Genomic DNA, 26,974 nt, shown 5'->3' on the forward strand with positions numbered 1-26,974 from the left:
TCACTTATCCAAGGGACAGAGAACCGCCCCAGGAGCCCTGCCCAGAGCCTCAGCAGCCTAGCCCCTCTCCGTCTCCTCAGCCCCGGAGCCCCCCTCCCTCCCACTCACACTCTGCGTCCAGTCCCGTCTTCTCTGCCCGCCCCCTAGCAATTCCAGCGCACAAACCAGAGACACGGCCTCAGCGCCTCCCACTTGCACCCGTATGCTCCCAGGGGCAACAAGGCGGGGCGGAGGTGCAAGCAGAGGCGATTCCTGGGAAACCAAGGGGCTCCGGGTGGGTCAAAGGGGCGCTCGGCGCGGAGGTGGAGGGAGGGGCGGTCACAGACACTGATGGAGGCGGGAGGCGGCCGAGCGGCGCGGGGGCTGGCTCTGCAGGGCCCCCGGCTCCCCGGGCGCGGGCGGCAACGAGGCGGCGGTCGACGGAACCCGCGCCTTGGTGGACTCCAGGCTGCTGAGGCCCGAGTCCTTGTTGTCACTGTGCGCCCGCGGGCCCACGGGCTCCGGGGGGCCCCCTCCGCCCAGCTCCTTCCACTCGTTGAAGTTGAGGTCGGTCAGCGGGCTCTGCACCACCACCGTGTGGCGGCGCCAGCTGCTCCGGCGCCGCCGCGTCTCGGGAGACAGCGGCCGCCTAAGCCGCACCGGCAGCATGTCGTCCGCGGTGCCGCGGAGGCGCAGCCGCAGCGCCTCGAGGCGCGAGGGCCGCGAGCCCAGCGCCGCCGCCGCCAGGGCCGCAGGGGGACGCAGCGACTCCTGGCTGCTGGACGAGGCGGAGCCCGGCAGCCCGACGGCCGCGCCCGCGCCCTCGCCGTCCGCTCGGCTCCGGGCCAGGCGGCGCCGCGCCAGGGTGTCGCCGGGCATCAGGTGGTGCGAGCTGAACGAGGGCTGGCGCTCCGGGAGCCCCTCGGGCCCTGCGCCGCCCTCCGTGTCCGTCTCCACGTGGCTAAGCTCGCTGCGCTCGTCGTCCGCCTCGTCCCCCGCGCCCGCTCGCCGGCCCCCGGCGCCCGAGCACACGCTGCGGTCCATGGTGGACAGAGTGGAGTAGCCCGAGACGATGGAGCGCGTGTCCGCGGCCGGCCGCTCCTCCAGCGCCGCCGGGGGGCTGAGGCGCCCGGGGGCCTCGGGGGCGGCGGCGCCCGGCCGCTGCCCCTCCGGCCGGTCCTGGGCCCCCGGCGCCGGCGTCCCCGCCCCCGCCTCGGGCTTGTGCGCCTCCTGCTCCGAGTCGTCGTCTGTGCTGCTGCCCAGCCCCCGCGCCTCCCGCCGCTTCTTCCTCTTGCGGTTGACCGCCGAGATGAAGGAGATCGCCAGCATCTCCCGGGAGTACGGCTCCTTCTTGGGGGCCCACGAGCCCTGTGCGGGAGACAGGTCAGTGTGCTGGGGGCGCCCGGAGAGCCTCAGCGCCCTCCAACGTCCCACCCCTACACCCCAACACCACAGCACCCAATCTCAACAGGTCCAAGCCCAGCACTCTCACGTCCGCTGTTCCTCCTGGACGGCTGTCCCAACTGGAGTGTCACTATGCACTCTAGAGACTACCCCTCTGCGCCCCCCTCAATCCTGAAGCCTCCTCGGCACCTCCTCCGGTCTTAATCCAGGCTCTCAGCTCTTTCCTGCGAGCTGGGGGCTGGTTTCTCACCTCGCCCCAACTTTCAATCCATTCTCTACATCCAGTGCTGCATAAATCCTTTTAGACACAGCTCTCCTAATAATAGACTCGCAACAGCGAATGACACTCGACAGTTTGAACCCATTTCACATATACTATTCTGGGTTATAATACCAGAGCCTGCAGGGACCTTTCTCGGACCACAGCTCCTCCCTCCCTCCCTCGCCTGCCACTCACTCACCTGGGAAACCTGACTTTCCACCTACTCAGTAGGTACAGGCCTCTCCAGGGCAACCCGCCCAAGCTCATTTCCTTTCCCACCGCACCCCATGCCATTTCCACCGTCCCATCAGCGCCCCACCCTGACAATCCCCAACCCCAGATCAATCCAACCACCAGCTCTGTTGCCAAAAGTGACTTAAAAATCCCGCACAATCCGATGGTTTGGATTGAAGCTGCTCCCAAACTGTGATTTACAGCCCCACGGTGGGCAACTTTCAGCCACTGCTCTCATTGCTGAGCCCCATGGGTGTTTTTTGGTCCTGGCCTTCCATGATCCCCCAGCAGAGCCCAAGCTGCCCATCACTGCCTCCTCCGACCTGGTTTTTAATCCTCCCTTTCTGGCCTCTCCTCTCTTGGGAGGCTCTTCTTCCTCCTCTTACTCTTAAGAAGCCGTGTTCCCAGGGCTCTGTTCTCAGCCTCTGTCCTCTCTCCCTGGGGACATCCTGCTCCCGAGGTCTCCCTTGGCCAACACCAAACTCTGTCTCTTGAGCTCCAGAACTCTTCTTCCAACTGAATCTGTCGCTACCAAGGTGTCTGCCAGCACCTGAAACTCACCTATCTGGAACCACATTACGCTCCCTACCCCTGCCCCAAACTACCTCCATCCATGTCCCCAGCTCAGGGTGATTTCTCTGCCTCCTCCTTCTTCCCTCCTCATCATCCTCTGTTCAGACCTTCACTCTGCATTCTCTGGGCCCTTCTGCCCTCTCCTAATAGAACTCCCTGCCTCCACCCTAGCCTCACTCCAGCCCTTCCTCCTCAGGAGCCCTTAGTCCTTCTAAGGCAAGGCAGAAATCTAATCGCCTCCAGACTCTGCAGGACCCCACCCCCACCAGGATAAAGCACAGACACAGGGCCCTTCACAACCTGCCTAGTGCCCCCGCTGCCCCAACACAGCCTTCACTCTGGCGATGCTGCCCTCCGACCCCTCCCTCGATAGGACTAGCATTGGCAGCCCTTAGTCCCACCCCCCCACACACACCCTATTTATGGGATGAGCTCTTACTCCCTCTACGAGGCCCAGCTCAAACACGGCATTCTCTATACAGCAACCTCCCACCCAGCTCTCCCTTTGGCTGATCTGGGAAATCTCTTCTTCTCTCCTCATAGGCCTTTGAAACTACACATACACCAGCTCTTCTCATGTCAGAATAGCTTTGTTTCCATATCATCTATTATCAAACCCTGAGTTCTCTGAGGGCAAGGTCAGTGGCTTATTTGTGTTTGCATCCATGACTCCTAGTACAGTGCCTGTCACATAACAGGCACTTGAGAAATGTTAAGTGAATGGGGTGAATGGGGTCCCCTGAACATAAAAAGCCCTGTAGAAACGGATGCTGGGACTGGTCCCCAGCTGGGCTGAAATGACCTGCCCTTGCATCCCTTCTCACAGGTCACCTCCTGATTCAGCTGCAGCGTAACAGGCACACCTCGGAGATGCTGCAGGCTCAGTTCCAGACTACAGGAATAAGGCAAATACTGCAGTAAAGCGAGTCACATGAATTTTTTTGTTTCCCGGAGCATATACAAGTTATGCGTACACTGTAGTCTGTTCAGCGTGTGCTAGCATTATGGCTAAAAAAAAGTACAGCCTTTAATTTAAAAATACCTTATTGCTGGGCTTCCCTGGTGGTACAGTGGTTGGGAGTCCGCCTGCCAAGGCAGGGGACACGGGTTCAAGCCCTGGTCCAGGAGGATTCCCCCATGCCACGGAGCGACTAAGCCTGTGTGCCACAACTACTGAGCCTGTGAGCCACAACTACTGAAGCCCACATGCCTAGAGCCCGTGCTCCACAACAAGAGAAGCCACCGCAATGAGAAGCCCACGCACAGCAATGAAGAGTAGCCCCTGCTCGCTGCAACTAGAGAAAAGCCAGCACACGGCATCGAAGATCCAACGCAGCCAAAAATAAAATAAATTTATAAAAAAAATACTTTATTGCTACAGAATACCATTATCTGAGCCTTCAGGGAGTCGTAATTTTTTGCAATAGTAACATCAAAGTTCACTGATCACAGATCACCGTAACGAATATAATTATCATGAAAAGGTTGAAATATTGCAAGAATTATCAAAAACGTGACACAGACATGAAGTGAGCAAATACTGTTGGAAAAATGGTGCCAAGAGACTTGCTCAACATAGGGTGGCCACAAACCTTCAATTTGTTTAAAAAAAAATGCGGTATCTGTGAAGCACGATAAAGGAAAGCGCAAGAAAACGCAGTGTGTTTGTAGTGGATGGAGACATAGAGCTGCCTCCCATGGCCACGGCACTCTCTCACATCAGTTAGTTTTGAGAAAGCCGGAGACTGTCAGTGATTCAGGATTCACAGGCGTGCAGCTCCTGGGCTGTGTCTGCCCACACAGCACGACTCCAGAAGGCACCACCTGCAGCACTGCTATGACCAGCATGAGGCACGTGGTGGCCAGCACCACTTTCTGCCTCTGCTCTCTGAGAGACCTGAGAGGCCGCTGGGATCATCTGATCAAATTACCCTCTCATCCTGGCTAGTTACGGAAGCAGTGAGGTCAGAATGGTCACTTTCAGGGAATGCAGAGGTCAGCAGGTTCACATAAAGGTTGAGGGGGTCAGTCCAGGAGAGGCTACAGGAAACCAGGGGTCTAGCACGAGCAAGGGGTGGAGGTGATCAGGAGCTAGATTCAGGTCACTATAATGAACTTGCTCCCCGCCACAGCAGTCTTGTGATGGAGTGAGCTCCCCATCACCAGAGGTGTGCCGGCAGAGGCTCTATGGAGAGGTTACAGGGGTCCTCTGCATCAGACTAGAGCAGCCTTCTTTCTGTCCAGTGCTTTCATCTGACACATAATGAGCTAATGAGCACCTGCTTGGTGTCAGGCACACTGATCTCACTGGGACTCAGCCAGTGCTTAGAGATCCAGAGAGAAATGAGCCCAGTTTGACCAGCCAACATTTAGTTGACTCCACTACTATGGACAGAACTGTTCCCCCATCAAATTCATATGACGAAGCCCTAACCCCCAATGTGATAGTATTTGGGGTCTTTGGGAGGTAATTAGGTTTAGATGAGGTCATGAGGGTGGGGCCCTTATGGTGGAATTAGTGCCCTTACAAGAAGAGACACCAGAGAGCTTGCTGTTTCTCTCGCATGCATGCTCGGTTTCTGCTTGCCATATGAAGACACAGTGAGAAGGCAGCCGTCTACAAGCCAGGAAGAGCGCTTCCACCAGAAACTGACCATGCTAACATCTTGATCTTGGACTTCTAGCCTCCAGAACTGTGAGAAAATAAATTTCTGTTGTTTTAAGCCACCCAGTCTATAGTATTTTGTTATGGCAGCCTGAGCTGATTAAGACACTCTCCTGGCCTTTGGGCTGCCTGGGGCAGGCATCCTGGCCTTACTGGTTCTGTCTCACAGGGCAGGCTCTGGAGCAGGCAACTCACTGCCTGTGAGACCTGGTTCAAAGAACCGGCTTGGGTTTCATTGTTTTCAATTTCATTGATTTCTGTTCTTATCGTTATTATTTCCTTCCTTCTGTTGGCTTTGGGCTCTGCAAAGACCTTAAAAAATAATTATTATATCAGACATATTTGTTGTTAACCCCACATTTGAGGATAACTCTTATCCCCATAAATAGGATGAGCAAGCTGAGGATCAGAAAGAGGTTAAGTAACTTGCCCAATGTCCCAAAGCTACTAAGTAGTGGAGCCAGGGCTCAGGCCCAGGACTGTCTGTGCTTCTAACTGCTGAGCAACACTGCCTCCAGGCCACCTAACTCCCAAGCCGGATCCTCTACTACAGCAGTCACCTCCCCAAGCACTGCCAAGGTGAGCGACTTCTCAGCTTACCTTGGACACTCGGTATTTCCCACCTTCCTTCCCAGTGACTATCAATCTTCTTCAAGGCTCCAATCACAATTCTCCCAACTCCCTTGACCAAAAAGCAAAGTGGGCTGGCTTGTACAGGGATATAACTTTCAGAATTGCCGTGGCACTTACCTTGGACTTGGCTGAACTACAGGTGGTAGAATCTATTGTTGAGAAAGGAAAGAAAAATGAAAGTTGGATTGAGCAACAGAAGACTGAGTCTTGTAAACACAATTCCCTCTCCTCAAAGGCTTCAGAAACCAGGGAGTTTGGAAACCTGAGCTCTCCCCAGATCCTGGGAGTGTGATGGGCCTCTGATGTCACTTCCTATGGGATAAGGATGGAGCGGAGAAGGATGTCAGTAACCACTTCCTTTTGAGGCAGAAAGTGACATCAGGCTGCCAGCCACTGGACCCTCATTTGCTCAGGGTTAAGAGCAAGGGGGACTTTTCTTTGGCCTAGTTCCTCTCCCCTCCCCTCCTATCCCTGTTACTCTGAAGCACTGGAGAGAAAATGCCAAATATCAGATGCAGTTCACGGAAACCACAACAATGAAACACATCAAATCACAGATGCTCTGGAGAAATGGAGACCACACGGTGCACAGAGAGGTGGATGCCCTAGATCCACCCTCCCCCCAGCCCCACTCCCAGGCATGAGAGGGCAGAGGGACCATGTGAATGATGCAGGACAGGGCAGACAGGAAGTGGGCGGGGCAGGAAGTAGAGAGGGCTGGTGATTACAGCCTGGAGAGGTTCCACCTCCAGACCTGAGGTCAGTCTGCCCTCGTGGGGCACGGCTGCTGTTAATAATCAGTTATGAAGGGATGCGGGTCCCACTCCCCTAATATCACTGGGGTGGAGAAGGAACCAGAAACAAGTCCTGGCAGTGCTGTCTCCAGGACCGGGGAGGGAGCAGGCCGATCCCAGGATCTCCCGGGGTCCCAGGGGGCAGTGGGCAGGTGCGGTTAATCCACACTCTCCGGCAAGCAAGTTAGATGCCTCCTCCCCAGCCCTCCCCTGCACACAGTGAGAAGAGCAGACGGGCCAACCACACGGCGACACACACGGGGCAGGAGAGTGGCAGCAGGTGATTAGAAGAGACCGGGGGGGGGGGTCCTCTCTGCCATCCCCACCCCCATGTCCTCTGACCCCCTCCCCAGCCTGCCTCTTGCAACTAGGGGTGCTGTGGTATGCCTCTGTCAGAGACAGAAGCAGTCAAAATACTAAGGGCGGGTCACCCACAGGTGGTAGGAGTTAGTGGCTCGAGCCAAGAAGGGACTAGCCGTTCCTTTGGCCCTGGAGTCCTCCGCTATGATAAGGCCAGAGGCCTGGAAGCAGGACTTAGGGGCTGAGTAGCCAGGGGCTCTGATTTCGGAAGCAGGAAGAGCCAACCCTTGGAGGCGGCTGAGGCAGGAGCTATAGATATACAGAGGCTTCCAGAGTAGCATCCCTGGTGTTCGGAGATGCTGGGTCCCACTACCAGCAAGCCTCGCCCACCCAGATAACCAGAAGTGGCCGAACTCGGCAGAGAGAAAGCCACAGAGCGTGGGGGACTGCAGGAGGGCAGCCATGCAGTGCCCAGACTTCCTGGCAAGAGGGACCAGACGTGGCTCCAACAAGTGCCTCCTTCCTCCTGAGAAGGGGCTTCTGGATGGGACGTGGGTGGGGGTAAGTTGTTAACAACTGTGGGTAACTGGCATGTCAGGGTGAGGCCCTCATGGCCCCGGACCGTCCTGCCTGCCCCTCGTGCCTGCCCAGCCTTCTTATAATCACCCGCCACTGTTAGTGACCGAGGCCGCGATGCCACACTGTACCCGTTAAATCTCCAACAGGTCCGCTGGAGGAGGGAAGGGGAGGAGGAGAGAAGGGGCAGGATCCAGGGGATAGGGGGAGAGCACAGGGAGAAGAGGGAGGAGGGGTGGAGGGGTGCAAGGAGAAAAGGAAGAAAAATTAAAAAGAGGAACGTGCCCAGGACACAGCCCACGAGAAACGAAAAGCTCAGGAAAGCAATCAGTGAAAACAAAGCCCCTGCCCAGCCCGGCGTGGGCACGGCTGAGTCGCGGAGGAGGCAGCACACGGGCAGGCTGGGCCTCCCCAGAGAGGCAGAAGGCCCCACCACAGCCCAGTCCAGAGGCGCGGGCAGGAGCAGGGAAGCTGGGCCCCTGGCCGGCCATCTGGGACCCTCGGGAATGCAGATCCCACCCCCTCTCCACCCCTTCCCAGGCCCCTGCTCTCACCTGAGCCTGGCTCACCAGGGGGCACTGTCCTGCCAATGTTAGGCAGGAGGTACTCGATGTTTGGCACTGACTGAGGCTCCCTGTCGTCCACAGGGGTCTGCAAACAGAAGGAGGGTCAGCCAGCACAGCCTCAGTTGTCTGACTGCAGACCCGACGGAACGGGGAACCCTGAGGACAGGGCGCAGGTCTCCTCCATCAGACCGGGGCTCACCCGTGCAGGGAACGTCTCCTTCATCAGCCAGGCGCTCGAGTGCAGGTCCTACGTGTCCCCCATTAGACTGTTTCGTGCCTTCCCCCCCCACACCTTGGCTGGACCCTAAAGGCCGGAGCTGTGACTCCCTCATCAGACTGGACCTTCCTAAGCCCTCTATCCTCCTCGTAAGATTGGAGGACAGGGTCTGCCTTTGCTACTGGACTAAGTTTCCTTAGGGCAAGGCCTCTATCTCCCCCTCAGACTGGGGATCATGAAGGTGAGGACTGTTGTCTCCCATCAGATTGGAAGCTCCGGAGGAGAGGGCTTATGTTCCTTCCATCAGACTGGGATGTCCCAAGGGCAGGGACCTTCCCCTGCTTCAGTCTTGCTGCCCACCCCTCCCACCTGGGACGAGGGCCCACCATCGACCAGACCCCACCCCACGGGCCCTCTGCACCACTCACTCTCTCTCCCTTGTCCTCGTTGTCGCTGAAGAACCAGTCTGACTGCAGAGGAGACAAAAGGAAGTGATGGAATCAGCGTGGGAAGGAGCTGAGGGAAGACAGGGAGACACGGGCTCCCAACCTGCTCAGTTCAGAGGACCCACTCAGACACACCTGATGGAAGAGTCTGGACCCCAGTGTGGAAAGGAAATGCAGTCTGGAGTGGGAGAAGGCCTGAGCACAGATGGATGGCTGGCTCAGGGAGAGCTTCTCTTTGCCTGTTTTTCACTAAACACAGTCCCCTGCACGTCACCTGAAGCGAGGGGGCAGCAGCGCCATCTAGTGCCAGCCAGGTCCACTGCGGGGACAAGGCCAGCCGCGGTGGCTGTAGCTGCAAGTACCCGACACCAGCCTAGGCTCCACACTGACAACAGGGGTGGAACCCCCCCACCCCCCCGGAAAAGGCAAGTGCCTAGAGGAAGGTGTTAGGAGGTTCCCTGAGGGGCAGGCAGGCAAGGTTTTCTCCTAAATGCCAAACAGAATAGAAAATAAAGTAATAATCCCACTCAAATATATTTTGTGAAATTTGAGAATCTTGAAGATAAAACTCTAAAAGTTGGGCTTCTCTGGTGGCGCAGTGGTTGAGAGTCCGCCTGCCGATGCAGGGGACACGGGTTCGTACCCCGGTCCGGGAGGATCCCACATGCCGTGGAGCGGCTGGGCCCCGTGAGCCGTGGCCGCTGGGCCTGCGCGCCCGGAGCCTGTGCTCCACAGCGGGAGAGGCCACGGCAGTGAGGCCCGCGTACCGCAAAAAAAAAAAAAACAAAAAAAACCTCTAACTCTAAAAGTTTTCTGAGGAACAAAAACAGATTGCTCACACGTGAACAAGTATCAGCTTTAACTAGAACTTTCAGCAGCAACAGACACAAGAAGACAAGGAAGTAATATTTTTGATGTGTTTCTGAACTACAAGTGCAGTGATTTTGAACCTAGAACTTTATACCTTGCTAAGCTCTCATTTAAATTTGAGTGTGAAATAAAGCTATTCTAAGACGTCAGAAAGTTTGCTACACAAAGACTATCTTAACCGAGTACATGAGCAAGTAAAGAAATGAATCCAGGATGGAACAAGAAGTTCTAAGAAGTAAGGATGGATAATAGCGTAGAAAAGTCAACTGTTATCAAACTAAGCAATGATGCACACACACACGTACAAACACAGACAAAGTATACCCATGACAATCTGGAATTCAAATTCAGAGGGAGAAACCAGTGACAGGTGAAAGTACACTAAGGTACTTGGCTTTTGGATGTGGTGGAAGGAAGATGTGGATACTGATAAGCTCTAGAAATTGATAGTAAAAATTAAACGTAACTACAGGCTTTTGCAATTGTATCGTTCAACGTAAGTATGGGTTTTATAAATTATGTAAGTTTTATATCAGGAAAATAAAATGAACCCATCCAAAGCAAGGTAGAAAAGACCAAAAAAAGGAAATAAAATGAAAATGTAGTAAACAGAAAATGACATTTAAGATGGCAGAAATAAGCCCTGACAGGGACTTCCCTGGGGGCGCAGTGGTTAAGAATCTGCCTGCCTATGCAGGGGACACGGGTTCGAGCCCTGGTCTGGAAAGAACCCACATGCCTCAGAGCAACTAAGCCCGTGCACCACAACTACTGAGCCTGCACTCTAGAGCCCGTGAGCCACAACTACTGAGCCCATGCGCCACAACTACTGAAGCCCGTGTGCCTAGAGCCCATGCTCCGTAACAAGAGAAGCCACCGCAATGAGAAGTCCATGCACCACAACGAAGAGTAGCCCCCGCTCAACGCAACTAGAGAAAACCTGTGTGCGGCAACAAATGCAACGCAGCCAAAAATTAAATAAATAAATAAGTCCTGACAGTACAGAAATTACAAAAAAGTAAATGTGCTAAGCTCACTAACTGAAAGTTAAAACACACAGAATGTTATATATATTTAAGGATATCCTTATACTTAAAATTAGCATCTAGAAGGTGGATTGAAAATACACACATTAACCTATCAGAGTGGTAATTATTGGGGGGTGGGCAGAGTGGGCTTTGGAATGAGGCAGGGAAACAAGGAGACTTGCAAGGTTGATTATGACCTTGGGCCATGAACCTCAATTATTATTCATCATGATCAGGCATATGATTAACTCAAATAAGACAGAAGAGAAACAAGAGACAGAAGAGAAAAGAGAGATAGAGGATGAGGGAGAAATGCAGGATCTGGAGTCAGCTTCGGCTTAAGTCCACGTCGGGTAAATTACCTCTCTATTTACTTATCTTTAAAATGGGCATAATGTATGAGTATCTACTTCTAAAACTGTGGTGAGGATTAAAATAAAATACTGTATGGCTGTTATCTAAAAGACAGGAAATAAATAACAAGTGTTGGCAAGGATGTGGAGAAAAGGGAACCCTCCTACACTGTTGGTGGGAATGTAAATTGGTGCAGCCACTATGGAAAACAGTACGGTGGGTCCTCAAGAAATTAAAAATAGAACTACCATATGACCCAGCGAATCCACTTCTGGGTATTTATCCGAAGGAAACAAAAACACTAACTTGAAAACATACATGCGTCCCCATGTTCGTTGCAGCATTATTCACCACAGCCAAGACATGGATGCAACCTAAGTGTCCATCAATGGATGAATGGATAAAGAAAATGTGCATATACTGTATGTGTGTGTATACACACACACACACACACACATATGCAGTAGAATATTATTCAACAATTTAAAAAAGGAAATCGGGCTTCCCTGGTGGACGCAGTGGTTGAGAGTCCGCCTGCCGATGCAGGGGACGCGGATTCGTGCCCCGGTCCGGGAGGATCCCACATGCCGCGGAGCAGCTGGGCCCGTGAGCCATGGCCGCTGAGCCTGTGCATCCGGAGCCTGTGCTCCGCAACGGTAGGGGCCACAACACTGAGAGGCCCCCATACCGCAAAAAAAAAAAAAGGAAATCTTGCCATTTGCAACAACATGGATGAAACTTGAGGGCATTATGCTAAAGTGAAACGACAGAGAGAGACAAACACTGTATGATCTCACTTATATGTGGCATAAGAAACCCCCAAATTATCCAAGTTCATAGAAGCAGACAACAGACTGGTGGTTGCCAGAGGTGAGGGGGTGGAGGGTGTTTGAGATGAGTGAAGGCAGTCAAAAGGTACAAACTCCCAGTTATAAAATGAGCAAGTCCTGGGGATGTAATGTGCATCATGGTGACTATAGCTAATAACACTACAGTATATTTGAAAGTTTCAAAGAGAGTAGATCTTGAAAGTTCTCATCACAAGAAAAAAGAACTTGTCACTGTGTGTGGTGATGGATGTTAACTAGACTTATTGCGCTGATCATTTCACAATCTATACAAATATGGAATCATTATGTTATACACCTGAAACTAATATAATGTATGTCAATTACATCTCAATTTAAAAAACAAAAAAGAAATACCATATGTAAAACATTTAGTACAACACATTAATGTATAATAAATGTTAGCTCTTTTTTTTTTTTTGCGGTACGCGGGCCTCTCGCTGCTGTGGCCTCTCCCGCTGCGAAGCACAGGCTCCGGACGCGCAGGCCCAGCGGCCATGGCTCACGGGCCTAGCCGCTCCACGGCATGTGGGATCTTCCTGGACCGGGGCACGAACCCGGGTCCCCTGCATCGGCAGGCGGACTCTCAACCACTGCGCCTTCCTGGACCGGGGCACGAACCCGGGTCCCCTGCATCGGCAGGTGGACTCTCAACCACTGCGCCACCAGGGAAGCCCAATGTTAGCTATTATTAATAGAAGGTGCAGTCCCCGGAGACAGGCTGACCAGAGGGAGCCCTAAGAAGCCAGCCTCTAACTCGGGTTTGAGGGAACCTAAAAGTGCTCTGGAAACCTGGAAGTCTACAGGAAGCTTCCGGGTGGCCCATGGTTCTCTGGAAGAATTCATGCTAGCTCATGCCACCCTGCTTTTGCCCATGCTGTTCCCTCTGCCTGGAACATTCGTTCTCCCTTCTCTGCCTGGCTAAATTCTTTGTGTCTTTCAAAAACTCCCTGACTATAGTCCCAGCTCTACGCCCAGGGCTGGGTTGGGTCTTTCCACGGGGCTTCCCTGGACATAGCCCAGAGCATGAAGAAGTGATGTCTTCAGAGCAGGGCCTGAGTTCCATTCATCTCTGTGTTCCCAGCACCTGCGTTTGTATCTGGCATGGAATGATGATGTTGGTGGTGGTAGTGATGATGATAGTTAACTTTTTTTTTGGGGGGGGGGGGGGTGGCACGCCGTGCAGCTTGTGGGATCTTAGTTCCCCAACCAGGGATCGAACCTGGGCCCCTGGCAGTGAGAGTGTGGAGTCCTAACCACTGGACTGCCAAGTAATTCCAAGAGCTAACTCTTCTATAACACTACCTAACCAGGCACCATTTTAAGTGCCTTACAGATAACGACTCATGCAACCTCAATAACATTGTGGGGTAAGTACTATTATTATCTCCACTTTACAGGTGAGGAAATGGAGGCACAAAAGGAATAAGTACTTGTCCAGGGTCCCACAGCATATAAGGAGCAGAGCCAGGGTTCAACCTCAGGCAGGCTGGCTCCGGAGGCAGTGCCCTGAACCTCTACACCGGTGCTTCTCAACTGGGGCGACTCTGCCCCCCGAGGGGGCATTTGGCAATGTCCTGAGACACTTTCAATGGTCACAAGTGGAGGGATGCTCCTGGTATCTGGCCAAGAGATGCTGCTAAACGTGCTATAAGCCACAGGACAGCCCCCCACAAAGAAGAATGATCTGGCCCCAAAGGTCACTAGTGCCAGGCTGAGAAATCCCAGGGTACACATGGTGGGAATCAGCACGTGTGCCGAGTGAATAAACGAACAAATGCCTTGGCACGGTCTTCGTTTAGGCTCCAGCTGACTCAGTAAACGTGAGTATGAGCTGGCTGCTGACTTGCTCATGGGCAGCTGAACAGCCGGGTTTGCTCATCTCCATTCTGCCATTATCTTGCCGTGTGACCCCCGGGCAAGTCACTGCTCCTCTTTAGGCCTCAGTATCCACCCTCTGTACGAGGCAAGGTCAGCTCTGTTGCCTTAAGGCCCCTTCCAGCTCTGCTGTCCAAGCGTTCCACAGAAACCAGGAGTCCTAGGCAGGGAGGCCAGGTGATGGTTGCAGCTGAAACTCCCAGCAGGAGGTCATGTCGCCCACCAACCGTCCACTGAGTGGCCAGGGGTTCAGAGCCAGAGCCAGAGCCAGAGTAGTCTCTGTCACAAGTCCCACCCTGCCTGAGCTCGTGACTACACCGCTCCCTGGCTGCAGAGCCTCTTACGTGGGCGGGCTCAGCGAGCTCAATGTGAATTGAGGGGGTAGCTCATTCCCTCGACAATAGTCCAGGGCCGATCATGTTCTAATGCCAAGGGGGCAGAGACTGGAGGGTTGCACGCTCAGTTAGTTCCCAGGAAGGAATCCCTCAGTGGGAAAGCCCAGACTGGCAATAACCGCAACAGCAATTCATTCATTCAACAAACACTGAGTGTTCGCCATGTGCCAGGCTCTAGGCTTGGTGCTGGGATTACACGTATGAAGGAGACTGATGCGCTCCGTATCCCCCGACCCTGCCCAGAGAAGGAGCTGCCGTTGGCTGGGGACTTCCCCCGGGACCCTAAGGGAGGGTAAGTGGACACACTCTGGGCCTTCCTTCTCCCTGAAGACTGCTGTTCCTGACATCCCAGCTGACCACAGGCCTTGGGCTTCCTGGGGCTTCACTAGGAGCCAGGGCTTCACTCCCAGCTTCACTAGGAGCCTCTCTTCCCCACTGCCCCGCCCCCACCGCAAAGCATACACTCATGGGGACCCCGACGGCTCCCTGTTGGTTTGGGGAGCTGAACTTTTCCAAGAGAGACAGGCTTCCCCAGACCAAGGCCACATCAGGATCCCTGACATTGCTCACCAGCCCTGGCCTCCCTGACAGCTCTGGAGTGGGCCTCCGGGCTGGTGATCCCAATGTTAGAGTGCGAACAGGCCTTGACATACCCTCTTATGGCTCAGGGCCCTGACACGTGGTGAAGGAAGGAAACAAGCAGACAGGCCAGCCAGCATGACCAAAGTCCACCCATGGCCTCACTCAGCTAACTCTGACCAATCTCCCTCACTCCAAAGCCCCCAGGAGTCAGACCTCCCAGTTGGTTGGGGAGTAAAGCTCAGGCTTTGGTCAAACAGTCCTGGCTTAAAATCCCGGGGCTGCTACTTGTTAGCTGTGTGACCTTGAGCAAATCACATTGCCTCTCTGAGTCCCCCAGTTTCCTCATCTGTAAAATGGGAGTAACATGACCTGGTTTCCCTTCCCTAAAGTGTTTATGAGGTAGGGGAGGCTGAGGTTTCCCTTCCCTTGACCAGCTGCCAATCTTATTTCTCCTGGCAGGAGGGTTCTGGTTCCATTCTTTGTGGACTAGACCACAGGCCACACCAAGATCTGGAAATGGAAAAATCTATGATTCATAAAAACATCCCTGAGGGCCCCAGAAGGGGGTGGTGCTGCCCTGGGTTTGGCTCTGGAAAACCAAGGTCTCCTGCGCCCTCTGCTGGCCACTCTGGGTTCTCATCCCGTGGTGGATAACAATAAGAATTCTTAGAAACACCAGGCTCTTGGGGCCTCCAGGCAGCCGTGAGAGGAAGGTGACCAGCCCAAGACACACTGAACATGCAGCCAGGATCCTGCCCCAGCCCATCATCCGCCCTGCGACATCCGCCTCCCCCTATCCCGGGCATCACCATTTTCTCCCTGAAGTCTCAAGTGGGCCTGCAGGGAGAGCTCTGTCCCTACCTCTGCACCTGTCTGCCCGTTTCTGCCAGGACACCTCTCCTGGGGGCCACCTTCTGAAGGCATCCCTTCTTTCACCCCTTCTGCCCTCCAACCCGGCAGCACCTTTCCCTGACCTTTCTCCTCCCTCCTACCCTCACATGCATCTTGGAAGCGCAGGGCCTCCTGATTCTCCTGCTGGGGATGCAATATCCCGGAAAGACGGGGATTCAGGACCCATTCCCGTCTGGCCTTAAAATGCAGCCTACTGCCTCTGAAGGGCACCCACCATCTCAGCAGCATTTCATTCAGCTGCCTCATCCTTCCCCGAGCACATCCACCCGGGCAAGCGGGAGCCAGGTGCCCAGGGGGACTTGGGCCAGGGCAGCTGCTTACGTGCTGGATCAGCGTCTCCACAATCTTGTAGCGGTCAGGCATGTGGGTCACCATATCCGCCATGTTGTCCTCGGACGTCCTCACCAGCGTTGGCCCGAAGACGAGGGCCAGGTTCCGGGGCTCCATCTGGGCAGGGGAGGGAAGCGGATGAGCATCAACACCCCTGTGAGCTCTGACTGCCAGCACCCCAGGCCTCCCTCACTCTGGGCCCTCAGGCCCCCAGCCCGACCCCATCCTGAGCTGACCCTGGCTTAGGGGCCGGATGCCTCCTTGCTGGGCATGGAGGTGCCTGGTAAGCAGAGAACAGGCCAGCTTTCAGCCCCGCTCACGCCAGTCCCGGCGCTCGTGGGCAGTTCCCCGCCTGCACACCCACGCTATGCTTGCTCGCAGTGGGAGAAGCCAGAGTGAGGACCCACTGGAAGTTCCAAGGGTGTTTTAGGACCGGGAGGAACCCTATACCTCCTCTCATTTCCCCCACCCCTCCACCGCAGAATCAGAAGATATAAAGGGTTTGCTTAGGAAAAGGCAACACAAGGGATCTGAGCTAGATCAGAGGATAGATCTCCATCAGACCCAGGGCTCTGAGGCTCTCTGCTTCGGAGGGAAGACCCTCAGAAATTCAGGAGATGGCTCTCCAGGGAGAAGCACGGGCCAGTATGCAGGGAAGGGGTGGGGACAGAACAACCCTTAAGAAGGAGGGCGTGGCCAGAGGGGCTTGAGATGATCTAACCTGGAGGAGCTTAGAATATGCTGAGGAGGGACTTCCCTGGTGGCACAGTGGTTAAGAATCCGCCTGCCAGTGCAGGGAACGTGGGTTCGAGCCCTGGTCTGGGAAGATCCCACACGCCGCGGAGCAACTAAGCCCGTGCGCCACAACTACTGAGCCCATGTGCCACAACTACTGAAGCCTGCGCACCTAGAGCCCGTGCTCTGCTACCGCAAGGAGAAGCCCGCACACCACAACAAAGAGTAGCCCCCCCGCTAGATGCAACTAGAGAAAGCCCGCGCGCAGCAACAAAGACCCAACACAGCCAAAAATAAATAAATAAATAAATTTATTTTAAAAAAAAGAATATGCTGAGGAGACCCTGGCAGGCTTCCCTCCCCCACACTTCACATCAGGGCCTCCACCCACCTTGTTTTTCTCCGAGTGGTCAGCTATGGTCTTCAGATGGCCCACGAGGAATTTGAGTGTTTCATAGTAATGTCCTGGCAGATCCCGGATCTGGGTGGGAGAAAGAAGGGGCGTGGGACCAGGGTGTGATGACCTCCACCTCCCCACCGTACCCCAAAGGGGCTCCGCTGCCATATCTCAGCGGGTCTGGAATCCACCCTCTAACTGCCCCCCCTCGCATAGATGGAGAAACTGAGGCCCTGAGGGGAGAAGGGCTTGCTGAGGTGCTCGCCCTGCGCAGTCTGCCCTTTGCCCAGCAGCACCCCTCTCCTCACCAGCTTCCGCAGAGTCTGCATCCGCTCCCTCGAATCTTCAATGCGATTGGCCTCGATGAAGTCATTGTATTTGTCTAGAACACAGTGAGAACTCTTTAGAGAGGTGGGCCTCCAGGCTGAGGAGGCCCTGCCGGGAGGTCAGTGTTTTGTGCCGAGGCTGTTCCAGTCTGGGGGGGACTCTGTGGCCTTGTGTTCATGTGACCAAACCCACCACGGCTGCCCTCAGGTGCGCAGCTGACCTGGGATAGCCCAGGTGTGTTTGTTTGGGAAGAAATAAGATCTCAGCTGCCTACTGATCCTGGAAAAGGGGTCCCTGCCCCAGCCTCCAGGACAAGGACACCACAAGGTTGGAAGAGAAAAGAGAAGGTTACCTAGAAAGAGGGAGAGGTCTTTCAGCCTCCAAATACCCTTCCCCCTCTGTGTCAATGTTCCCCCAACTCCCTTCAGAAAAAGTCCATGGGAAACTTTAAAAAATGGGATGTGTTAAGTTTATCCTAAAATTCGTCTGGAAGAATGATGAGGGAGGATTTGCCCTGTTAGATACTGAAATATACTAAAAAGACAGCACAGCTAAGGCAGGTGATGAAGGATCAGGACAGATAAAGGCAGCACTTCAAGCCAGTTATCTTGTTGGGAAAATAAATCCATTTCTAGCTCACATAATACACAAATAAATTCAACTGCGTGACAGAGCCAAAAACAGAAGTTATTAAAATATTGGGGAAAAATAAGAAAATACTTTTATAATCATAAGGCATTCTTAAACATGAGATACAGAATCCATTAACGGTTAACAGCTTGACTGTACATAAAATAACTGTTTTCAATTTCCATACTGAAAAGTTAAAAGGCAATGGCAGACCAAGAGCAAATATTTACAAAAACTAATAAAGGGTTAATATCCATAATGTACAAAGAGCTTGTCTCCTACAAATCAATAGGAAAAAAGACCAAGAACCCAGTAGCAAAATGGGCCCATAGTCTGAACGAGCAGCTACAGAGGAAACGGCACAGGCCAATAAACTAGTGAAAAGATAGTTCACCTCTTAGTAACGACAGAAATGAAAACGGTAACGATAGTGAGATGCCGTGTTCTCTCTCCGATCAGCAAACGTTTAAAATATTAATAACATCCAGTGCCGATGGGGATGTAAGGAAGCAAAATCTCTTACGCTGCTACTGGGAGTGTGCACTAGGGCCGCCTCCCCAGAGTCCAACTTGACTTTAGCTTTCAAAATGTTTTCCAGGACTTTAACCCAGCAATTCCATGTCTACGAATCCACCTCCAGGACCCTGGCCCAGGTGTGCAGGAACGTAGGCAAGGAAAGTCACTGTAACACGTTTCGAAATAGCAAAAATGCGAAGACAACCTAAATAGCTAGCAGTAGGGGAGTGATTAGACAAATTACAGTCTATTCAGCCTAGGAAAAACTATGTGGTTGATTTAAAAGAAGAATGAGGTAGAGCTCTTTGTACTGACACGAGTGAATCTCAAAATTATAAGTCTCCTTCTGTTAAGAACTCAAGCAGTGGTGTGCTGGAGCCGCTCGCCCGCATGGGCTTCTGACAACCAGCTGTGTTTGGCTTTCATGTTGGTGACAGCAAATTGGGAGCTTGAAATCAGCCGTGGTGGGAGTATTTATACCATGGAAACTGGAAAATGCTACACATCACGGCTTTTTTCCCTTGAGAGCCAGATGTGAAACGTTTACCAGTGCGCCACTGAACCCGCCCAACTTCAAGCCCTACATATGCGAGTGTGTCTTTGTCACACGTGTAGGAGGGTCTGGAAGGAAACGCAATGCACTGTTAATAAGCAGCTCAGCAAATGGTCAAGAGCTGGGCTCTGGAGCCAGATGCCTGGGGCTGAACCCTGGCTCTGACACTTACAACCTCTGTGACCTTGGGCAAGTCACTTAACCTCTCTGTGCCGTAGTTTCCTCATCTATAGAGGGGAAATAATAGTACCTACCTCATGGAGTTGTAGGGAGTAATGCCTGGCACAAAGTAAATGCTCAGAAAGTGTGAGGATAACCTCTGCGGACAGGGAACGGGAGGATGACAGGGACCCTTGTGTTTACTTGATTCATGTCTGTACTACCTACGTTTTTTACAAGCATGTGTTTCTTTTGTATTAAAACAAAAACCCCCAAAGTAAAACCAACACACCCCATTTAAAAAGTGGTCAGGATGCAACCTAGACAGGTATTCCCTCCTCCTCCCATCTTCCACTTCCACCCCCTACTCACCATCGGTGAAAAGAGGCTCAGGCAGCTTTCGGAAGAAGGACTTGAGCAGGCTGCTGATCACGTTGAGGTCCTGCCAGCGCTGGGGAGGGGCAACGACATCAGGCCACAGGCAGGGCCCCGCCCAGGTGCCCAAGCCTCCACACCCCCAGGTTCTGAGCCAGCCAGGCCCTGCCCAGGTGCCCAAGCCTCCACGCCCCCAGGTTCAGAGCCAGCCAGGCCCCGCCCAGGTGCCCACACCTCCATGCCTGTCCAGCCCTAGAGCCCAGTGCAGCCCGGCTTGGGCCCTCCCTGGGACCCACTCATAGCCAGCTCTCCCCAGACCAGGACTGTCTGGGCTAAGAAGACTCATCACAGTAGAAAAGAGTCCCCAGCTAGGTCCTAGCCCCTCCACCACCTGGCCCCAGCACCACCCTGCTCCAGCCGGCCCAGTGGGCTCGGACATTTGTCCACGCAGAGAAAGAAGCAGGTCCCTTCCCTGGTGCAGGCACTGTGGGGGACAGAGGTGAGCAAAACCCATCCCCGCACGAGCCTGCCCACTGGACCTCCATTAGGTCTGCTGGTGCCAACTCCTGCTTCCCAGCGCCCCCCGCTTAGGGGAGTCATCCCGGACCCCTCTCCTCATCCATGACACAGCTCACGTTCATGCCTGGTGGCTTCTTGTCCCAGGCCCTTTGCACTGGCTGGTTCCCTCCACTAGAACTCGCCTCCCCCTGCCCTTCACATGACTGGCTCCTCCCGAATCTAAACGTCTTCGGAGAGGCCTCCCCCGACCCGACCCTCGCGGCACAGCTGCCATCACCACTGCCTGCCGTCTGTAGCACAGCCCTGACTTTTCTTCCTTCTGTGGCACTTAGCGCAGTTGATCATTACTGTATGCATTCGTTTCCTTGTTCCTGCCTGGCGGATCTGTAAGCCACATGAGGGGCAGGGATCCTGTCTATTTTATTCCCACTGCGCTCCTATCACCTAGCCAGCCCTATTAGCCTGGCACTTAAATGGTCTCAATCATGAATTCTCAACCAGGGCGACTCAGCCCCCAGGGACGTTTAGCAGTGTGTGGAACCGTTTGGTTTTCACAAGCGGGGGGTGCCACTGGCATCTAGTGGACAGAGGCCAGGGATACTTCTAAACTTCCTCCAGTGCACAGGATAACCTCCCACAAAAAAGAATTATTCTGCCCAAAGGGTCAAGGTTGAGAATCTCTGATCTAAATAAATGGTTGTTGAATACAAGAATGAATAAAAGAATGGCTGGCTCAGTGTCTCTCCTGTCCACCAGGGGGCACCATCAGCCTGCACAAAGTCAAGGATCACTCCCTTGAAAGGAACTGCTCAGAATAACTCATGTCCAGAAAGCAACAGAATACCCCCAACAGAGACACACAACTCAACAATATACACACTCATTACCATGGGCCCACAGCTTAATGCCAGACCGTCCAGAGGCTCGATGGGAACGCTTCACTTCCAGCTCCCCGTGACAAATGACACAAACTGATGCCTGAGACAAAATCACACACCCAACACACACGGCACGGCCCCACCCTGGCCCCCTCCCTGGGCGAGGCCCAGCTCATGTGCACACCCAGGGTGGGCTCCTGCCCCCCTCCCTCCGCTGCCTCCTGGCCCTCGTGTGTAGGCTCTTCTCATCTCCCAGCTGCCAAACCCAAGGCCTTGCCCTGTCCTTCTTTTTTTTCTTTCCCCCCATTGGAGAAAAATGTATCAAGGCTAAAGACTGGAAACAACTGAAATGCTTAACTACTAAAGAATATGTAAATTATTTGTGGAATATCTGTATCATGAAATAAAAAGAGCAATAAAAAATATATGAACTCTAGATTTTTCAACAAAAGATGAATTTCACAAATTATGGACGGCGATAATGCCATTTTTGTTGTTGTTCTGTTGTTGTTACTTACTCCACCTTTATTGAGGTATAATTAACAGATGAAAATTGTATATATTTACGATATACAATGTGATTGATTTGATAAATCTATACCCTGTGTAATGATTCACGCAATCAAGCTGATTAAAACACTTATCACCTCACATAGTTAACTTTTATTTTGTGCTGGGAATACTTAAGGTCTAATAGCTTAGCAAATTTCAGGTATACAATATTTAATTATCGTCACCATGCTGTACATTAGATCCCAGAATTGCCCTGTCCCTTGTGACCCCTCCTATGCCTAAACATCTGCCCCCCCATCCCCAGCCTCACCTGAGCTGCCCTCTCCTTCTGTCCCACTCAGAGCCTGGCCCTTGCAGTCCCCATGCCCACCCTCTCCCCAGACGGCAGCTCCCTCCGTCGTCTCACCTCTGTGCCCCAGCGTGACCCCACGCTCACTCCCCAATTCACCCTCGGTCTAGTGCCTGATTATGCATCACCCCCATGTGGGTGACTTACCACCACTCCAAGTCCAATGTGGTCCCTACCTGACACATCCTCCCTCTCCTGCCCTACTCCCCTGGTCTGCCAGGGACCGATACCACCAGCCTGCAGCTCAAATTTTTAGCTCTTTGCTACCTCTCCTTCCTCCCTCTCATGCAGCCAACTCCTAGAGCTGCTCCCATCCTCCTTACCCCCTCCCCCTGGGACCACCAAGACCTCCTGACCCCTCCCACAATATCGGTAATTTCTTCCCTAGATGCCCTGCTCTGGGCCTCCCTCATTCATATCCATTAGGCATAAGCTAAAGCACTATTTCCTCAAACCCTACTCTCATTTATGCCTCCCCAGCTGAGGAACCATCAAAGGCTCCCTACTGTCCATTGGCTCAAGGTCAAAGGCTTTAGTGAAGCCATCAAAAGCCCTCTGTCCCCTGCCCTGGGCCTCACCCTCTCCACTGCCAAGCCCAGGAGGTGGGTCCATTCTCTGTCCTGACACTCAGACCCTTCTCTGGGATTTTGGAAAATGCTGTCACCCGCTGCCTGGACTGCCTTCCTATTCACCTGCCCCTTCCTATTCATCCTTCAAAGATTTCAAACACCTGCTCCAGTCCCCAGCATCCTCTCCTTCCTCATCAAACAATCTGGTCCTTGATGAGAACCAGCTTTTTCTCTTGTCCACTATTTCACACGTACTCATCTTGTCTCCCTAGCTCCTTCCCAAGGACAGGAAGACTATCTTACATTTTCACATACAGCTTCAGAGTACTGTTGACTCATGGGACTTCACTGACCAGATCCATGGTTTTCCAAAACATCTTTTCCAGCAGAGCGCTTTTTGTCGAGTGAAACGATACATGAAAACCCAATATGAAAAAAACCGACATAAAAAAGCAGACAAAGCAAAGCAGGTTACTCTAGATGGGGGGTCCTGGCCTCCCACAGCACCTCTGGGGAACCTTAGGGTTCTGGGAAACACTGCCCCTGCTGCAAACTCTTTTTTTTTGTTGAAATATTTATTTGGATATTTTCCCCAGTTCTACTGAGATATAATTGACATATAACCTGCTGCAAACTCTTTTTTTTTTTTTTTTTTGGCTTAAATAACAGAAATTTCTTTTCTCACAACTCTGGAGTCTGGGAAATCTAAGAACAAGGTGCCGGCCCATTCAGTCTTTGATGAGGGTTCCCTTCCTGGTTTGCAGGCAGCCACCTTCTTGCTGTGTCCTTACAAGATGGAGCAGGTGAGGCAGGGAGCTCTCTGGTGTCTCCTTTCACAAGGACACTAATCCTATTGTACCAGGGCCCTGACTTTATGACTTCATTTAACCTTAATTACCTCCTAATCGGCCCTATCTCCAAATACACTCATCTTGGGAGTTAGGGCTTCAATGTATAAATTTTGGGAGGACACGATTCAGTTCACAGCACAAGAGAAAGAGGAGATGATTGTTAGAGCAGAATTCTGGAGGAATCCAGAATTCTCCAAAAGAGGACTGTGAACACTGTTTAGAGATATTAACATTTCTCTCTATAGCAGAAATGACGAGTTGTAGTGAAAGTACGGAAACATTTTTAGACAGGACAGACATCTCGGAAGTCTGCATTAGACGGCCTAGATCTTCTTTGGAATGCTGCACTCTGCCTCCTTGGTCTGCCGTTATCCACTTTTCAGAGTTATTTGATAGTTACTTTATAAGTTCTGTCCAGGATTATTAGATGTAATCAGTAGGAAAGACTGGACAGAGTGTGTTTGCTCTATCTTAAGTGGATCCAGAGCCCCGGTATGTAATTTTTTATTCCTGCTCTAAACACATCATTTTTTTAAATTGAGGTCTAGTTGATGTACAGTATTATATGTTTCAGGGGTACAGCATAGTGATTCACAATTTTTAAAGGTTATATTCCATTTATAGTTACTATAACCTGCTGCAAACTCTTGTGTGGTTGTCAGATCCCTTCATGAGCTGCTCTTGTCTCATCTGATCAACGACCCACGTTGCTGTCCGCTCCAGCAAACACCATATACTCCCCTTCTAACCAGGTGCCTGCAAACCTTGGCCCGCAGGTCAAATCCAGCCAACGACATGATTTTGTGTGGCCCTTGAGCTAAGAATGGGTTTTGCATCTTTTAAAGATTGTGAAGAAAAAGAAGGAAGAGAAGGAAGAGGATAAGGAAGAGAAGGGTTTGCAACAGACCATGTGGTAACCAAAGCCCTGGAATACTTGCTACCTGGCCCTTTACAGAGAAGGTATGGTGACTGCCGGCAAACCTTAGGGGCCCACGCCTTTCCCCAGGCTGTTCCCTCTGCCTGGAGTGCCCTTTCCTGGCTTTCGCTGGCTTTTCGTGGACTCTATTCATCCTCAAGGCCCAAAAGACTGTCACCTACCAGCCTCTGCCTCCAGGCTCTCAGGCCATGGCTGCAGCTGGGGTGATGCCCTTCCCCACGGCTGGCCTGCAAAGGCAAGTTGCGTCTTGCCTTGGGGCCCTGACCCAGTGCCAGGCACACCATAGGGTACAATGAACACAACAGACACCACCACATTGGCCCCCCTTCCATAGGCCGACGCCCCCCAGTCACACTCACCTCATCCTGCAGGTTGATGTCCCCGGGGCCACGGTTGAGCTGCTCCTGCAGGCTGGACACCACTGCGTTGTTGCCTGGCACCCGGTAAATGCCTGTGGACTCCAGCCCCCGTGCCTCCACAATGCGACAGCATGCAGCCACGATCAGGGGGACACGCTGGGGACACAGCAGGGCAGGGGTGTTAGGAAGAGTAAGAACAGCATTCTCTGGGAGAAAATACTTGCAAATGATACGACCGACTAATAAGGGATTAATAGCCAACATACATAAACAGCTCATACAACTCAACATCAAAAATACAAACGACCTGGGAATTCGCTGGCGGTCCAGTGGTTAGGACTCTGCACTTCCACTGCTGGGGGCCCAGGTTCGATCCCTGGTCAGGGAACTAAGATCCCACAAGCCGCGAGACACGGCCAAAAAAAAATATAATAATACAAAAACCTGATTTAAAAAATGGGCAGAAGAACTGAATAGACATTTTTCCAAAGAGGAAATGCAGACGGCCAAGAGGCACATGAAAAGATGCTCAACATCGCCAGTCATCAGGGAAATGCAAATCAAAACCACAATGAGATATCAGTTCACACCTGTCAGAATGGCTGTCATCAAAAAGGCCACAAATAACAAATGTTGGTGAGGATGTGGAGAAAAGGGAACCCTCGTACACTGTTGGTGGGAATGTAAACTGGTGTAGCCACTGTGGAGAACAGTATGGAGGTTTCTCAAAAAAACTAACAGTAGAGCTACCATATGACCCAGCAATTCCACTCCTCAGTATATATCCAAAAAAACCAAAAACACTAATTCGAAAAGATACATGCACCCCAGTGTTCACAGCAATATTATTTACAATTGCCAAGATATGGAAGAAAACTAAATGTCCATCAAAGATGAATGGATTAAAAAAAAAGATGAATGGATAAAGGAGATGTGATGTATATAGATGTCTATATATAGATATCTCTCTCTATATATATTATACACAATGGAATACTACTCAGTCATAAAAAAGAATGAAATTTTGCCATTTGCAGCAACATGGATGGACCTGGAGGGCACTATGCTACGTGAAATAAGTCAGAGAGAAAAAGATGAATACTGTATGATATCATTTATATGTGGAATCTAAAAAATAAAACAAACTAGTGAATATAACAAAAAAGAAGCAGACTCACAGATACAGAGAACAAACTAGTGGTTACCAGTGGGGAGAGGAAAGAGGGGAGGGGAAGTATAGGGCTAGGGAACTAAGAGGTACAAACTATTAGGTAGAAAATAAGCTACAAGGATATACTGTACAACACAGGGAATATAGCCAATATTTTATAATAACTATAAATGGAGTATAACCTTTAAAAACGGAATCACTACATCGTATACCTGTAACTTATATAATATTGTACAGCAACTACACTTCAACAGAAGAAAAAAAGAACAGCATTCTCCACCAGCATTCTCCGCCAGAGGTAGGGAGGACAAGATGGCGGCAGTGCAAAGCCAGACCCCAGGGGTTCTAGTGGTTACTAAGGCTTTCACTGTCTCCGGTCTGGGAGCAGAAATCGCACCAAAGCCTCGCCATGATCTGAGAAAGAGCACCAGCTGGGCGCCAGGGATTCTGGGCTCTGGCTCAACTCTGCTGCTCCCTCGCAGGGCTGCTTCCCCAGCTGTGTCTGTGAGACGTGGTGGAGAGCTGGCTCCAAAGTCCCTTGCAGCTCTGACTCTCTGTGTCTCGGTCTCCCCACTTCCCTGCTGGCTCTGGAGCACGGCGGGAACCCACCTGGTTCTCTGTGGCTGGCTGGCACTCCTCCAGTCGGACCCCAAATGCCCTGGGGGCTGCCTTCTTGTTCTTCTTGATGATGTTGATGCCCCAGGGGGTTTTGGGGGTGGAGACACTGTCATCTGGGGTTGGGGAAGGCAGAGAGAGGCAGGGTGAGCTGGGGGCCCGGGGAGGGGCAGCCACCGCACTAGGTCACACACACTCACACACCACATTCACACACTGGACGTATGAGGACTCCATCAGAGAAGCAACCGGCATGCTGAGGGCTGATGGCAAATTATAATATCCCAGCAGAGAAGGCCGAAGAGATGAGGGTGTCTACCCTAGAGAAGAGAGGCCTCAGAGTAATATAAGGACTTCTGTATGGCTAAAACAACAAGGTGGGAGCCATAGATTCTGGTACAGCCGAAGGAAGAACTTTCTAATGGCCAAAAGTGTGTGAAGATGGAAAAGGCTGCCTGCAGAGAGGATGAGGCTCCTGCTCCTGAAGGGACGCAAGCGGAGACCGGAGGACCACACAGCTGGGATGTCATGGAGGGAAATCAGGCTCCGGGCCCTTCCAGCCCTGAGACCCTGAGGGCCCCCGGACCCTCACAGGCGTGCACACATGGGCAGACACACGAGGATAACCGTGGCACACACCTACAGGCACACACACCGCCTGACACACACACACAC

General features: G+C 52.4%; 1 protein-coding gene across 1 annotated transcript in view; it reads right to left on the minus strand.

The window, feature by feature from the left end:
• Positions 1–318: 318 nt before the first annotated feature.
• ARHGAP23 (Rho GTPase activating protein 23) overlaps positions 319–26,974 on the minus strand; it is a gene marked incomplete at both ends in the record, with an annotated part of 71,220 nt that continues 44,564 nt past the window's right edge. Inside the window, 10 exons of the mRNA XM_082860353.1 lie at positions 319–1,347; positions 5,868–5,899; positions 7,975–8,071; positions 8,632–8,673; positions 15,838–15,963; positions 16,973–17,062; positions 17,287–17,360; positions 19,536–19,614; positions 24,514–24,669; positions 26,294–26,415. Coding sequence (XP_082716479.1) covers positions 319–1,347; positions 5,868–5,899; positions 7,975–8,071; positions 8,632–8,673; positions 15,838–15,963; positions 16,973–17,062; positions 17,287–17,360; positions 19,536–19,614; positions 24,514–24,669; positions 26,294–26,415 — 1,847 coding nt within the window. The remainder of the gene's footprint in view (positions 1,348–5,867; positions 5,900–7,974; positions 8,072–8,631; positions 8,674–15,837; positions 15,964–16,972; positions 17,063–17,286; positions 17,361–19,535; positions 19,615–24,513; positions 24,670–26,293; positions 26,416–26,974) is intronic.

The sequence above is a fragment of the Leucopleurus acutus genome (assembly GCF_964270905.1).
Source record: "Leucopleurus acutus genome assembly, chromosome: 19".
NCBI lineage: Eukaryota > Metazoa > Chordata > Mammalia > Artiodactyla > Delphinidae > Leucopleurus > Leucopleurus acutus.